This window comes from Adelges cooleyi, unplaced genomic scaffold (genome assembly GCF_023614345.1).
Source record: "Adelges cooleyi isolate 19-005CV unplaced genomic scaffold, UGA_ACOO_1.1 ACOO_flye_CR_arks_rails_tigmint_CR_PRNA_108, whole genome shotgun sequence".
Classification (NCBI taxonomy): Eukaryota; Metazoa; Arthropoda; class Insecta; order Hemiptera; family Adelgidae; genus Adelges; species Adelges cooleyi.
The window spans coordinates 1,834,205-1,848,434 of NW_026095761.1; the positions used below are offsets into that span (position 1 = coordinate 1,834,205).

General features: G+C 30.9%; 3 protein-coding genes across 4 annotated transcripts in view; 2 read left to right on the forward strand and 1 right to left on the reverse strand.

The window, feature by feature from the left end:
- The first annotated feature begins 910 nt into the window (after window positions 1-910).
- Window positions 911-6,346, forward strand: LOC126840203 (uncharacterized). Of its 2 annotated transcripts, none has more exons than XM_050575798.1 (13): window positions 911-1,334; window positions 1,455-1,616; window positions 1,711-1,771; window positions 1,850-1,908; window positions 2,656-2,750; window positions 3,968-4,630; window positions 4,697-4,930; window positions 5,003-5,068; window positions 5,135-5,285; window positions 5,359-5,496; window positions 5,580-5,705; window positions 5,779-5,927; window positions 6,108-6,346. In XM_050575798.1, exons 2-13 carry the CDS (start codon window positions 1,597-1,599, stop codon window positions 6,263-6,265), a joined length of 1,920 nt encoding a protein of 639 aa, XP_050431755.1. In that variant the 5' UTR covers window positions 911-1,334; window positions 1,455-1,596; the 3' UTR covers window positions 6,266-6,346. The 2 variants fall into 2 exon arrangements, with proteins under 2 accessions (XP_050431755.1, XP_050431764.1); XM_050575807.1 differs by having other exon boundaries at window positions 911-1,329.
- A 69-nt stretch (window positions 6,347-6,415) lies between these two features.
- LOC126844436 (exosome complex component CSL4) lies at window positions 6,416-7,921 on the reverse strand. Its single transcript, XM_050582636.1, has 7 exons — window positions 7,804-7,921; window positions 7,674-7,717; window positions 7,178-7,293; window positions 7,034-7,105; window positions 6,798-6,971; window positions 6,638-6,719; window positions 6,416-6,569 (listed from the first exon to the last, which is right to left on the reverse strand). Exons 2-7 carry the CDS (start codon window positions 7,699-7,701, stop codon window positions 6,463-6,465), a joined length of 579 nt encoding a protein of 192 aa, XP_050438593.1. The 5' UTR covers window positions 7,702-7,717; window positions 7,804-7,921; the 3' UTR covers window positions 6,416-6,462.
- Window positions 7,922-10,395: 2,474 nt separating this feature from the next.
- Window positions 10,396-14,230, forward strand: part of LOC126839088 (uncharacterized) — a 121,154-nt gene continuing 117,319 nt past the window's right edge. The window contains exon 1 of the mRNA XM_050574081.1: window positions 10,396-10,615. The gene's annotated coding sequence lies outside the window, so the exon portion shown is untranslated. The remainder of the gene's footprint in view (window positions 10,616-14,230) is intronic.

Here is a 14,230-nt window from a genome sequence, read left to right on the forward strand (position 1 = left end):
TATTATTAAATAATTTGAAAATTAGAAACATTCATTTTTTAAATTACAGAGATTAAAGCAATTAAAACATTTAAAAAAAAAATAACACTCAGACTAGAGTTAGTTTAAACAATCAAACCACTTTAATGAATGAGCATACCGATAAGCTTTTTATGACTTCAGACGACTACTATCGAACTGTAAAACATAATTTATTTGCATTAATAGATTTTTTTAAATAGGATGTAATAATATTGTCACACAAATTAGTACAACTTAGTGTATGCATGAACTTCGTTGCTATAAAAATAGATTAACATATTATGTGACATACTTTAAATATTGATAGTTTGTATTATGTGAAAATAAGAGTTTTGTATTATGAATCAAAAAATAATTTTAATAAAAATATTCTTTCAAATGAATAATAATTGTTGTTTAGTCGGATTATTTATTTACAGAATATGTATATAGTTTATAAGAAACTAAAGTGAATTTTATTATTGACCAACTTACATAATTCAATACTCACCAATAATTATCTTTATCGTCATAAGTCATAAAATCACAAATGTCTTTAATTTTCAATATTTTAACACACGGTTGATTTTTTATTATTCGAATTATGCCGTTTGCCGGCATTTATTTTATAGATAACAGTTAACACTTAACTCTGATAAACGTTAGTCAGATTTTAGTTACTTTTAATCTGAGAGGATTGGCAAACTGGTACAATGTGATTTTGTATTTAAAATTTTTTCGGGGTTGGTCACGCTGATAGAATAAAAATCTGCGTTATTATTTAGAAAAACTCTTATCTCTTATCAATTTTTTGAACAACAGACTGTCCACAGTCGACCGCGGACGGCACGAATGCCGCATCTTATCAACACCGACGTCACGTGATAACAACGTATGCGACCACGTGAGGTCGTCCAATGTGGTAGCCGTGTGTTGGTGTGACAATCATGTTCCGTATGTAGTACATAGGTATCACCAGCTAACATTAAAGGCGGCCGTGTCGATAAAGGAATGTGGATTTGCATTCATCGCACTTGTTCAACATTTTTTTTTTCCAACTCAATTTCGGTGTATTAGTTCCTAAACAAATTCTCCAATACGTATTATTCGAATTTTCGAGTGGCCATCGCCATCGGCCGGTGGGTGGATAGCGACAAACCGTGATACGCGCTTTTCAACATGTATAATTATTATTCTCACAACAAAAATAAATGATGATAATTGATGTTTAATTAACCGATTAACCAGGAGGGAAAATAAAAACAAAAAACCATTGCTACCGAGTCGACTAAACACGGCAGCCGATAACATTTATTGTACAAATTAGAGGTTAGGTAAGTTGTAGCCGTTTAAAAATAGTTGAGAGAGATATCAGTACCTATTTTTTTTGTTTTTCTTGCGCTTTATTAATTTTATTTACACGAAGCTAATAGATTTTTGTTTTTGTTTTCTAGGTAAAATAATTAAAGTCGGTGTTTACTTGTTGTTTTTTTCTTTTGTATGTTCAAATCGATTTGTTAGTTATTATCATACCAATTTATACGATATAAATATAATATAGGTATTTAGAAAAAAAGACTTACCTTTTTCGCCAATATGTATTCAGACTTTTTAGAGTAAGTCCAGATCGTCGTAATGTGATTTATTAGAATAGCAGTTGATAGTATACAATATTATTTATTTAATGATGATGGTTTTTTTCTATGTCAGGTCGCCTTCAAAAGATTGTTTTTCGTTCAACGATCAGTCATCGTCATATGACATGACCGAGGTAAATACCGTTTGTCGTTGTTGGACAGTTTAACAAATTGAATCTTCTTGATGTGTAATTATTTAATATTTATTCTAGATGAACGAGCTTAGCAGTCAAGTCAATTTGGATTACATTTTCGATTCTTATTATTCGTCGTGAGTAATTTTATTCATTAATACATCTGTTTTTATATGATAAATTTTGCCAACAATTTGGTACCTGGAACAGTGAATTACGTATTGCCGAATGACTGTGAATATATTTAAATTATATACACTGTACAGTTTTGTAATTCAAATTATTTGACTTTTAGAAATATTGTAGTATAGTAGTGTATAAATACACACTTGTAAGTCTTATAGGCACATAGTATTTACCTAAACTATCAAATATATTGCGAAATTTGGATAGCAGATAAGGCGTAGCAAAAAATCCTCGAAAGCTTTAAAATGTGGTGTTTGTAAAGGATGGTGGGGGTGAGTTGGACAGAATGCCGTACCAATGAAAACAAAGAACCAAACCCACTCCCCCAGGATGGCAACTCTTGTCTCTTGTAGAACAAGAGTTGTCTGACCAACCTCAAAAGTCGTAGGCTAAAAAAATGAGCAACACTTAATTAGAGTAGAACGATGGAACATGATTGAGGCACAAAAATAAACTCTTTTATAGAATAATAGAAGTGAAAATTAAAGGGAGAGGGACAGAAGCTGACCAAGAACATCATTAATTCTCAAAAAAATTATTTATCACAAAACTGAAGGGCTAGCTAACCGTAAGGTTGACTACAAAGAAGAAAAAAAATTATGCTAAATAATAAAATGTCTGAAAATACAATAAAATACTTAAAATACTAATTTTTTTATAACAATTTGTATTAAGCAAAATGTTTTTGTTTCAAACAGGGCATCGCGCTATAATACTGGTTTCGAACTTCCAGAGGATTGCAAAAATATGAGTTTTTCAGAACTGTTTGATCAAGAACTGTTTAGCACTAATGGTATGTAGTAATTTTAATACAGATTATGGGGAACGGAAAGCAACAATTTTTTTTTTTTTCTTAAAAATGTATAAGCATTTTTATTTTTACATTTTTATAGTTTTTTCTATTATATCTAACTACTTTTTTAATCACTAAATCAAAAATCGGTCTTCTAGCCCCTATAGCAAAAATAGTAAGCTTCGCATAAAAAAAAAAATGAAATTCATCCGATAGATACACCAGAAAATGACTTTTACGAAGTCATTTTTTATCAAACTTTCACCATAACTCTGAGAAAAATAACTTTAAAAGTATTAGGTATAACTAGAAAATTTTAATATGTGTTCACTTTGAAATTAGTAAGCATATTAATAGCTATTAAATAAAGTTTTGTCAAATATTGCCTATCCTTTTCTCCTTAATCAATAGCGCTTTCCATTCCCCTTAAGTAAGAATTTGACAATTTTAAATTTAAAAAAAAAAATGTTTACAAATGTATATTGAGTTCTTATAAACAAAAGGGCATACATGCTAGGTAAAAACGTCAATGTGACATACTTTTCAACTAATCATCTTTTATATACTTAATGATTTGCTTGGGCAACAAATCATTTTTTATATATTAAGTATATGAATGGTTGTGAGCAATATTAATTATTCATAGAATTTTGTGTTGCACGGCCTAAACTTCTTTTTGTACATTTGATGTAAAGTAAAATTGTTAAGCACTGTTTGGCAGTGTTAGGAAGTAAAAAAATGAACTAGTTCATGTTAAATGCCAAAATTCTTTAAAACTAACAAATTTTTGTTTGTACAGAAAATTACCATGTTATGTTTTTTTCACAGATGGTTATGACCTGGTGTATTAGCCTAGTTTAATTTATACTTATGGATAAGCAATAATAAAATTGAAAAAAAAAAAGAACGCATGTACGGTACAAAATTGTATTATTGGTAAATGTTCACAATACTGTTGCTGTCTTAATAAAATAAAAATAATTGACAAAAGCGGCAGCTATTTTGTGGTTACTATATTAATATTGAGATGCAATAAATATTTTATTTTCTCACAATCTATTAAATATTTAGATTTTTAAACATTTTATTTAGGAAAAATGAAATGGCGTCTAGCACAATTTAGCTTGATATACTTAAATAAATTGTTATTATTCATAAGCAATATGCATGTACAGAATTTATACTAATATTAATGTGTGTATTTATTATTTTTATAGACAACAAAGACTGTAAAATCACCATTAAAATAGAGAAAGAAGAACCTATAACACCATGTTACTCTGCCGAAAATTCACAAGAAGAAACATTCAGTAGTCAGACGGCAATAGAATTTGATAAAACCAATATTCCTATATCCATAAATACTCCTAATATTGCTAGCTCGAACCGAGGAATCAATAGAACTTCCATAAAATCTGATATTAACTCGAACGATGTACAAAATTTAATTAATAACCCATTTCATGAGACGACTACTTTAAATCCAACCATCGAAAAAAATACATCGACAACTGAAACAATTGTTAAATGTGATGTGAAAAATGAACCATTAGAAGAAGAAACTTTCGAACAAAGCATTGTTAAATTGGAAGTCAAATCTGACGAGTTGGTCAGCACAGTAAACGACTTAAATAATATTGAGTGCGATATGTACGAAGAAACGTGCGTTAGCATAGATGAGGCAACACAACCCATTGAAGAACCTCTAACCTCTATCGTCAAACAGGAAGTAGAGATAGAAATTACAGCTGATGAAACTAGTAGTAACTGTTCTTCTACTTGTGCTGTTAAAAACGAATCTAGCTTAGAAACTGAAAAGAAAAAAATTTCATGGGAAGAGTTTAGAGCAAAAAGAGGCAAAAACTTAATAAAACCATCTGGTATGTTATTTTTACTTTTTAGATGTATATTTTTATTTTAACAAGGAATTTTTTTTTTTTTTTCAGAAAACATCGAGTTAGATTTCTCACTTGTAGCAACTGATAATCACAAGGTGGAAGCAATCAAAAAAGAGTTTGATCGTAATACGGACGAGCACTTTATTGGCCAAAAAAGAAAGTTGGATAGTGTCAAAGAAGAAAAAACTCCCATCAAAGATATAAGCGATGAAGAAGATCAAGAACTGCAAAGAAAAAGAATGAAAATTGAATACATAAAAAAAATGCTCCCATCATCATTTGGTAAACTATAATTTTTAAAAAAATAAATTTTTAAATTATTCTTTTTTAAAAAAAAATTTTTTATATTTTCAGCTTCTGAGATAGCCAAGACGTCAATCTTTATGAAAGGCAGCGGAGTAGAGAACAAGGAGGACGATGGTAATTTATTTTATATTTGTTTAAACGTAGAAGGCAATAACTAATTGAGTTTTTGCTTATGATTAGAAATCGATACTGCTTCAAACGAATTGGACATATCTTATGATAAATTACCAGTGAAAAATGATGATCCGTTGTTCTTGAAAAGAGATGACAAATTGCAAAAGAAAACCCATCAGTCGAAAGTTTATTCATCTTCTTCTCGTAACTCCTCAAGGTGTGACGAATACACAGTGTAATTTTGAAGAAAAACAAAAACTAAATAGTTTTTTAAAATTTGTTATCATAAGGTCTGATTATTGTAACAAGAGTAGCCGATCATCGTCTATATCGTCCAATTCCGATGATTATTATAATCGTAACAGATTCGATGTTCTTTCTCCATCGGGGGTTCAATACGGTCAACCTATGCGCAACTCCGGTCAAAGGTAACGCATATTTGCATTTGCTTTATTATTATTGCATCACAACTCAAATAAATGATTCACTGTTGAAAACAACAATTGTGCAGGCCTAAAGAACAGAAAAGGGTCGTATATGTCGGACAAATACCCATTAAATATGGCAAGCGTTACCTTTACAATCGTTTCAAGGAATTCGGAACGATACAGTCTCTTACGCTTCACAAGAAACCCGAGTACTTATCACAATTGCTAACACGCTCGTTAACCAGTGGCGTTTATGTTAAAATTTGTTTTGTTATTCTTTAGTTTCCGTGTGTACTATGCGTTTGTAACTTATTCCGAAAAGTCTGAAGCCGAACGTGCTATAAACCACGGAAACGATGATGAGAGTCAAGTCAAACTAGATATCAGATTCGGCGAAAGAAAACAAACTCAAACACCTTATTATGATTTGGGTAAACGTAATATAACTAAAATGAAATAAAAATAAAAACAAATAGCTAGCATACTGGCGGGGGCACAGGTCTTTATGATTTATTTTAAGTGAAAGTGATAAAATCATAAATCCTAAGTAAAATAAACGATTACAAGTATAAATAATTTGACCTGACCTAACCTACATTTTTATGTTTTAGATGATGAATGGTTAACCGATTGGTATAATTACAATCAACCGATTCCAGTAGTGAGAACGCATAGTCCAGAGCAAGTGACATTCGAAGAAGAGTTACAAGAATTTTATAAGCTTGCTCAAATTAAGAAATTAGGTCAAATTAAGACCCAAGTGTCTTGACATATAATTCCTGTTTTATTTCACCGTGTAGTGATGGAATAAAAAAAAATGTAATACATATTGTTAATTTTTTCTTTTAAATTTGTTTTTATTTTGTTAAAATACAAAAGTCAATTCTTAAAAAAAAAAAAAAAAAACAAAGCAATTATTATGTACGTTGATATATATATATTATTACGGGGTAGTTGCATAATAATTTATTTGTCCTTATCGTCTTGGACAATTTTAGCAACTTTTCGACATTCCACCGAATTTGTTACGGTACATTTCATTTCAGTCCAGCTTATTGGAGTCATTGGATGCCCTGAACAATTTTTTTTTAGTTAATGAATTGAAAATTAAGTAAAAACAAAAAGAATAATCAACACTCACCAGATTCACTACACGCTATGACTACGCCAAGTTCGTTTTCAGCAGTGGTCAACTTGAACGTATGGGCTTCGGTCATTGGTAACTATAACAGAATGGGGTTAAAATTTAAAAATGACCATGACATTTTTATTAAACTAGAACAGTGTCATCTGCCACTCACAACTTTAGCCAAAATGATATCTCCTGGCCTAAAACATTGTAACATTTCTATTTTATCGATTTCTTTGGTGCGTACATCTTGTTTCCTTAAGCTTCCTCTGTACGTTTCATTTAACTCGTGACCATTAACGCTCGTAATTAGACATTTGCACATGTCTTGATTTAATGTAGTCACCTGAAAATAAATTGTGTTGTTATTTAACGATGATTATTGCGTACTTAGTAAGTTTTACAAACCATTGCTGTAACAATATCTCCTGGCGCTGGTACTACAGTACGATCTTTACTGATTACTTCTATGACAGATGTCTATAATAAGAATACAAATTTGCCACCGTAAATAAACCAACGGTTTTTGGGGAAAAAATTAGCTCGTCTTACTTCATTTTTCTTATTTATATTAACGATTCCTGCCAGACTTGAATAAATGTAATCTTGTCTTTTATAAGTTCCTTGGCCCATAGCATATGTTGGATCTATTCGACATAACCGTTGCCCTAATTTTTCATATAAAGCGTTATAAATCGACAATGATTTTATTTTTCACAACAGTTATTTATTTTGTTCAAAATATGATAAGATCACTATTTGATGTAAATTAAAAGTAATCTTATCATTTTAGTGGTTACAAAAATGTTAGTATAAAACATAGAGATTTTGTTCTTGTAAAGTAGTATCATTTTTCTACATATTTCGTACTAAGAATATAATCTTAATGATTTATAAGAAAAAAAATTGGAGTTTTACATTCAAACCGGTACTTAAGTACTCTGAAAGAAAATAGTTGTGTACTATAAATTAGAAACGAAATCATAGTAATTTTAAAAGTTTAAGTAGTATTTTAATCATAATCATTAGTAAATAGCAATTATCTTACCAGGAACGCATATGATTTTGTTCTCCATACTTCTATAATGGAACCTAGAAACATAAAATGAGAAAAAAAACTGTAATATTGACTTGACATATTATAGGTTATTAATTTTCTATAGTTTCAATATTGTTACCTTATTTTTGAGATTTAATATAAAAGATAAAAAATGATCGTTAACAAGACAATTTAATTGAAATCAAAATTTAATTTATTTCAAGTCAATGATTTGAATTTTTTTGCGTGAAATCGTTATCATTGTTATTGTTATCAAGATAGATAACGAGGATCTGTAATCAGTATAATTATTTTTTGTCAAAGACATTAGACAAAATTGTCAAAACATATTTTAAGTGTAGTTTATACCATTGTTTTTGTAACTATTTTTTCCCCTACTGTGTTTGGTTTGTAATAAAATTATTAAAACCGAGGTTGACTAGAGAGGGCTGAGGGCAGTTATTTATTATATTTATATATTTTATGTATTAGATATTTTTTATTGAACAACTGAAAAATACTATTATGGAAAAATAAATAAACCCACTAATTTTATTGCAAAACATAAAGAAAATCGGAAGAAGGAACTTTTGCCACCAAGACATGTTCATCAAACTGTGATGAATTGAAAGAGCAATTCGGAGAAAATTGGAATGTCGAGGAATTGCCCTTTCCACAAATGTCTGAAAATTTGATAATATTATCATACTTACTTTATGTCTTTATGACATTTTAATACTTTGTACAAACAAAAAAGGAATTTAACTTCGAGGAAAGAGGACACTCAGACTTAAGACCATCAACTGAATTTTATGGACGTTCACGTTTATTGTAGAAATATATAATAGAGAGATAACATTTTAACACAGATAATCACTAATAATTTAACCTAATGAACACAGAGTTAATTATGAAAAATTAATTTTTTGATTGAAATAATATATAGCTAACGTTTCACCATTTAAAAAGCTTAAGTTTTTAAGACATAAGAGGTGGGGTTAAATTTTTAAAAAGTATATTAAAATTGGGCGAACTATTAACTATAAAAGTATAAAAAAGAATAATTAAAAAAATTCGAATGAGATGTAGATTGGGTTATAACTCATAATTGTCCAATCACCCGGTACTTGATGTTAAAAAAAGTCATTTTTTCCTTCACTAAAACAGTAATTACTCTAAGATATATTTTCAAAACAAATAAGTCATTAGTCATCCCTTATAGAGAAATCATGCTCTATCGATATCATAACATGTGGCTACCTATTTTTCTCAAAAAAAAAAATATAGTAAACACTTGAATTACTGCTTAAAGCTGCAGTTGTTGAATTAATTATTGTAAGTAAGTAAACAAACATTTTTTTTATATTTGTTTACCAAATCTTAAAAAAAGTAATTTTTTATTAGGAACTATAATTTTCCAAAGGAAGAAGTTGTGTTTATATTTAGGGAAATATGTTTGCTTACATGGGAAATGTAAATCCAGATTTTCGATTTTGGACTTTATAATATTTGACGATCATATCTCTTTAGATTTATAAATAGGTAACTATGGCGTTGAACACACATACTTTTTAAATGCAATTTAAATAAAAAATATTCTGTATTAAACGTCAAAAATCTAGAACTAAATTTCAGATTTTAATTATTGTAATAACGTAACAATTGATCATTATATTGTTTAGTAGATTTTTAGATGCAGTTATTAGATAATGCCATGGATTACATGGGGCGAGGGAGCTGAGCATAGTGGAAGCCATCAGTCGTAAAACATTATTAGGGGCCAGGCGATTTTGATGAATAAAGTGGACTCGAGCCAACCCTCATCAGTAACGCACAAATCCATACTGGCGCATCTGTGCCCATTTATTTAGCACGTTGAACCGTCTATACCATTTAAATCTCTACATCAATATTTTCCACAGTGACATCAGCCATGGCAGGGGATGCATTGATCGGCCATTACTTTTTACTGTAGTCTGTAGCCAAATTATAAGCTATCCGTACTTACTATTATACTGTTTTATAAACATATTTTAGCTTCAGTTTTCGCAGATTTAAAGTATGTTGGCGTGAAATACTTCAAATTTGTAAATCTATAATAAGTCTATAATGGTAGGTTTTAAGTATATGTACAGTTTTTTTTTTTTTTGGTGTTTTTCTTTTCGGCCCAATCTAGTACCTTTTGGGTATGATTTCTGAGACACTATAGACTAGGACAGTTTAAAAGATAACGCGGGTCAAGGCACAAAATAAAAAAAGCAATAGTGTGTCGAACAAAAATGGTTAAAAACCGCACAAGTATGGAATTTTCGGTAATTTACAGTTGTCGTTCGAGATTCGTTTGGTTATTCCGACGGACGTTTTTTTTTTTTTTGGTATTTTTCCTCCCCTATTTTCGGTAATTTATTATTATTGTTGTTATTATTATTGTTTTGTACCGCCCCTCTCGCGTCTCTCCCACCCCCCTCTCTGGACCGTCCCGCACCGGAATATAGGTGTTGTGTCGGCGGCGGTTAAATTATAATATTTAGCGTGCATGCGGGCGGCGCGTTGGAAATAACTTACGGGCGCCGCCGCTACCGGAACACGACAACCCCTATGTATATACATATATATATATATATTGTACATGTTTATATATATATATGTTATGTACCCACAGGGAAAGATGGAGAGGATTTTTCCCAGAGGGTGAAAAACCGCGAGTAAGCACGCAGTCAGTGCCGTGTCGCCGTCGGGGAAACTCCGTCGTCGACCGTTGTCCGTGTGCGATATACCACGGGTTCGAACGTGAAAAAATATAATAAAAATAATAACGACAATGTGCTTAAATAAATTTGATTAACATTTTTTTGAGGTTTTCTTTCAAGCGAAAATTAAAAAGTTTTGTCGATTTGTGTTTGAAAATCCAACGGGACTCTTAAGGATAAAAATAATTCTACCTATACAATGTAAGTAAATATTATAATTTTACGGATAAACGCGGTTTAAAGGTACTTGGCAAAATTGTATTGAAACAAGTTGAAACAGTTTGGCTGCTCTACAAATCCTAAAAAAATAGTTGGCTCTCGTCACAATAACAATGTTATATTTTTATGAGTAATGCAATTAATGTTTGAAAATATTTTGACTAGAAACAAAACAGTTTTTAACGACTATTTGTATTTAGGACTGTCGGAAGTGATAACTGTGTTAAGGGACACAATATAAGTAATATTTTAATAAAAATTAGTATTGAATAAATTAAAATCATGTCGACTTTTTCCAGGTTCATTTACGTTAACTTTTAATGACTTTCTGGACCGAAGTGTCTAGCGAAAATTCGACCACTTCATTTCTTTTTATCTTTATTGAAACTTTAAAAGTTTTTTTTTCGTTTATTGGACACTTAAACAAATTTTGTTGAAACCGATTTGCAACAATGACTTAATGAACACTTTAGTTTTTAGTATTTTATTGCGTTATTATTCGCCATTTAATAAAATCATAATGTTCAAAACTTATCATAGTCGAAGTACTCATGTTCGTGATATTTGTGACAGTTTTAGTGGATTTTGTATAGGTACTATTGTATACTGTTATAACTGTTGTTTCATAAGGTATATAGATATCTAAATTTCATGTTGCAGTGCATTTTCCAATGGAATAATTGTGTAAGCTAAAAAAAGTTTCTTGTAAAAACCTTATTATATTTAATGAAAAGTAAAAGTAAGTGGTTTGTGTGGATATTACAAACTATATGACAGTCTACCTTTAAATGATATTAGCTCAGAAGTATTTATTCAAACCAGGTTATCGGCTAGTTATTATTATTACCTGCTTTTCATAGATACTGGGTACATAGGTTGATGTTTGATTTTTGCAAGTCACCTTTTTATGATTAACTTTTCAAATAATATTTTTAACATAAAATATAATTGTTGACCATTAAATAAGGATTTTTTATGAAACGTTTTTAGCTAAAACAATTATTTTATAGGGAAAAATTACTGTAACATTAAAATTCGAATGACTCTGTATACATATATAAGACCAGCCAATGGTTTCATAAAATGAATGATTAAATTATTTAAAGAACATTATATCAGCTTAACGGCTATTACTACACATATTATAATGGACATAAAATAATATAAAGCTAACCTTTTAAATGTGGATTATTATTTGTTGTCAAAAACAATTAATGTCACAAGTCCTTGCTTTAGACCTAAAAAAAAAGTTAACCAAAGCGATTTTAAGAATAAATTTATTATTTAAAACGTCCGACTGGCTGAAGCATGAACGAATTATCGTTTGGCCAACGCGTGAAATACAAAAATAAATAAAATGCAAGTACCGAGTTGAGAAAAAAAACAGGTGAACACAAATGAACGACTGTTCCGAATACGGTACTGCTGCAGTAATAATTTCCAAGGGCGAAAAGTTTCGTTTTTAGAAGTCCCCAGTGAGATTTACTAATGGACCAGGGCACGGAAAACTTTGCCTCAACCCAGACTCTCTCTTTCTCTCTCCCTGCCCTTCCGGTAACCGTACAGCAGTATCCCTAAGGAATTATATGGACCTGTGTCCCGTTTCTTTGGTTGTACCTGCTGTACAAGCGAGCATAATACCATATTTTTCACCGGAGCTGCCAATAAACCTACCCTTTGCCGATTTCTATGCACCCTTCTCTTCCTAGCCCATGCTTTGTCTGCACTATAGACCAAGTATGGCATCTCTTCACTGCACCGAGTAACCAAAACAAGTCTAGTGCGATTGACATTCGACAATCAACATTTCATTTTCGAGTGCAGCCAATACAAATTGTTTAATATAAAAAATAAAAAGCTAGTTGTATAATACCCATAAGCTATATTATAAGGCCGGTACAAAGGAAAGACTGAATATTACATTTGGCAGGAAACTACTCGAGGCGGATACAATAGGACCGATATTGAACAATGAAATATAGAGATGGGAAATAAAATCCGATTTTCCATTGAAGGAAGACAGAGATAATAATATATGACTAACGGAAGGAAACTGGTGATGAAGGATGTTGGTCAGTGGAAACAACGGAGGGTCGTTAAGTGGATTGACTTAACAATTTTGTGTTTTACCTACGATTTGTCGAGTGTTTATGGTTTTGTCGTTGTGAGTGGTTCATCTTCAATGGGCACCCGTTAGATCAACATTCAGATTAATTTTCAAAACTTAAATGCTAAAACTTTGTAAATGAAATAAAAATAAAGAAACAATTACACCACTCCTCGTGAGAGAACGGTTGCTGAAGATAATTGATTAAGTTTGTGGTTGTTGACTTTTAGTATAAAAACTTAAGCAAGAGAATTTGGAATTATTTTGTTTACCTTTTGTAACGTAAAAAAGCACCAGTTTTAAAATGTTTCGTTTAAAAAATACATGGATATAAAAAAAATGTATTAATGTATACTAAATTTAATTTATAGAAAGTTAGATGAGTATAAAAAACGAACTGACAAAAGTTTATAAAACAAAATATATCGGTGGGCTTTTTTTTTTTTTGATAATTATTTTTTAATTAACAGAAATATTTCTAATCAAAAATCTCTTTGGTCTTTTAGCTGTTATTATTATTTTTATCATATACTTGTTGACAGTTTATTTGTCATTAAAAAAAGGTAAAATGTCATATTCACAACGCAATGCCGGTATCCTTAAAATATCAAGGTAGTTATAATATATATTTAATGATCCTTATTATTTGTATCTACTAAAATACACCAGATATTTTACTTTATCATAGAGTATGTTTTTTCTATCAAAATCTACTCCCAAATCCCAATAAGTGATAAAATCGTTGTAAATACCTATTGAGCTCTTCGTAGGCGTAGGAGCTAAAAAATAAATTAAAAAATTTACAAATGTAATTGGCTGCGTTAGTTTGACAATTGAAGAAGTGCCCGTTAACGATGCCGGGGATAACGTTGGAACGGTGTCGAACCGTAAAGTCCTGTTGTGCACAATTCAATTAAAAAGGAGTAAATCCAGAAGGGATGTTAATTATTTTGGAAATCAACACTCTGCTCCGGTGGCTCGCGCGCCAGTCCTAATGCAATTATCGCATCAGAATACCGTCGTCGGTTTTTTTCCTTTCCGTCCAGTGATTTGTCATTTATTTTCAGGCCCGCAATTTGTTTACGTCCTTGAGCCAAATACATATACATATACATATACAAACGTAGTATAGGGAAAAAGACATTCCGAAAGATCCTCTATTATTATACACACCGAGCTTTGGCCCGAACCCACCCGGTATCCCTAGGGACTGCGTGTAGGATATATGCGCCGAACAGCAAATTCCAAAAACCGTACCATGTACTATATTATATACGGGCTTTGGCGAGCGCAGGCACACAACAATGGGAGAACCGCCGAAACGCCACTGCCGAGCTAACCCCATTAAAACGTATATAATTTATATATCTGTGTGCATGTATATCAGTATAATAATATGTATATCTGGACTCGGCCGACGAGTCTCTCTCTTTTTATCTCTCTCTCTCTCTCTCTCTCGCTATCTGGTCTCGCACAGGCGTATAACCATA

What these genes read in the sequence shown, in the direction of transcription:
- LOC126840203 (XM_050575798.1), top strand. Translation starts at nt 1,597, where the DNA reads ATGTATTCAGACTTTTTAGA. An exon ending in TTCGATTCTTATTATTCGTC is followed by an intron (nt 1,909 to 2,655) that starts GTGAGTAATTTT and finishes TGTTTCAAACAG; the next exon opens with GGCATCGCGCTATAATACTG. An exon ending in TCTTCTCGTAACTCCTCAAG is followed by an intron (nt 5,286 to 5,358) that starts GTGTGACGAATA and finishes TGTTATCATAAG; the next exon opens with GTCTGATTATTGTAACAAGA.
- LOC126844436 (XM_050582636.1), bottom strand. Translation starts at nt 7,701, where the DNA reads ATGGAGAACAAAATCATATGCGTTCCTG. An exon ending in ATATAAATAAGAAAAATGAA is followed by an intron (nt 7,106 to 7,177) that starts GTAAGACGAGCT and finishes TTCTTATTATAG; the next exon opens with ACATCTGTCATAGAAGTAAT. An exon ending in GAGATATTGTTACAGCAATG is followed by an intron (nt 6,972 to 7,033) that starts GTTTGTAAAACT and finishes ATTTATTTTCAG; the next exon opens with GTGACTACATTAAATCAAGA.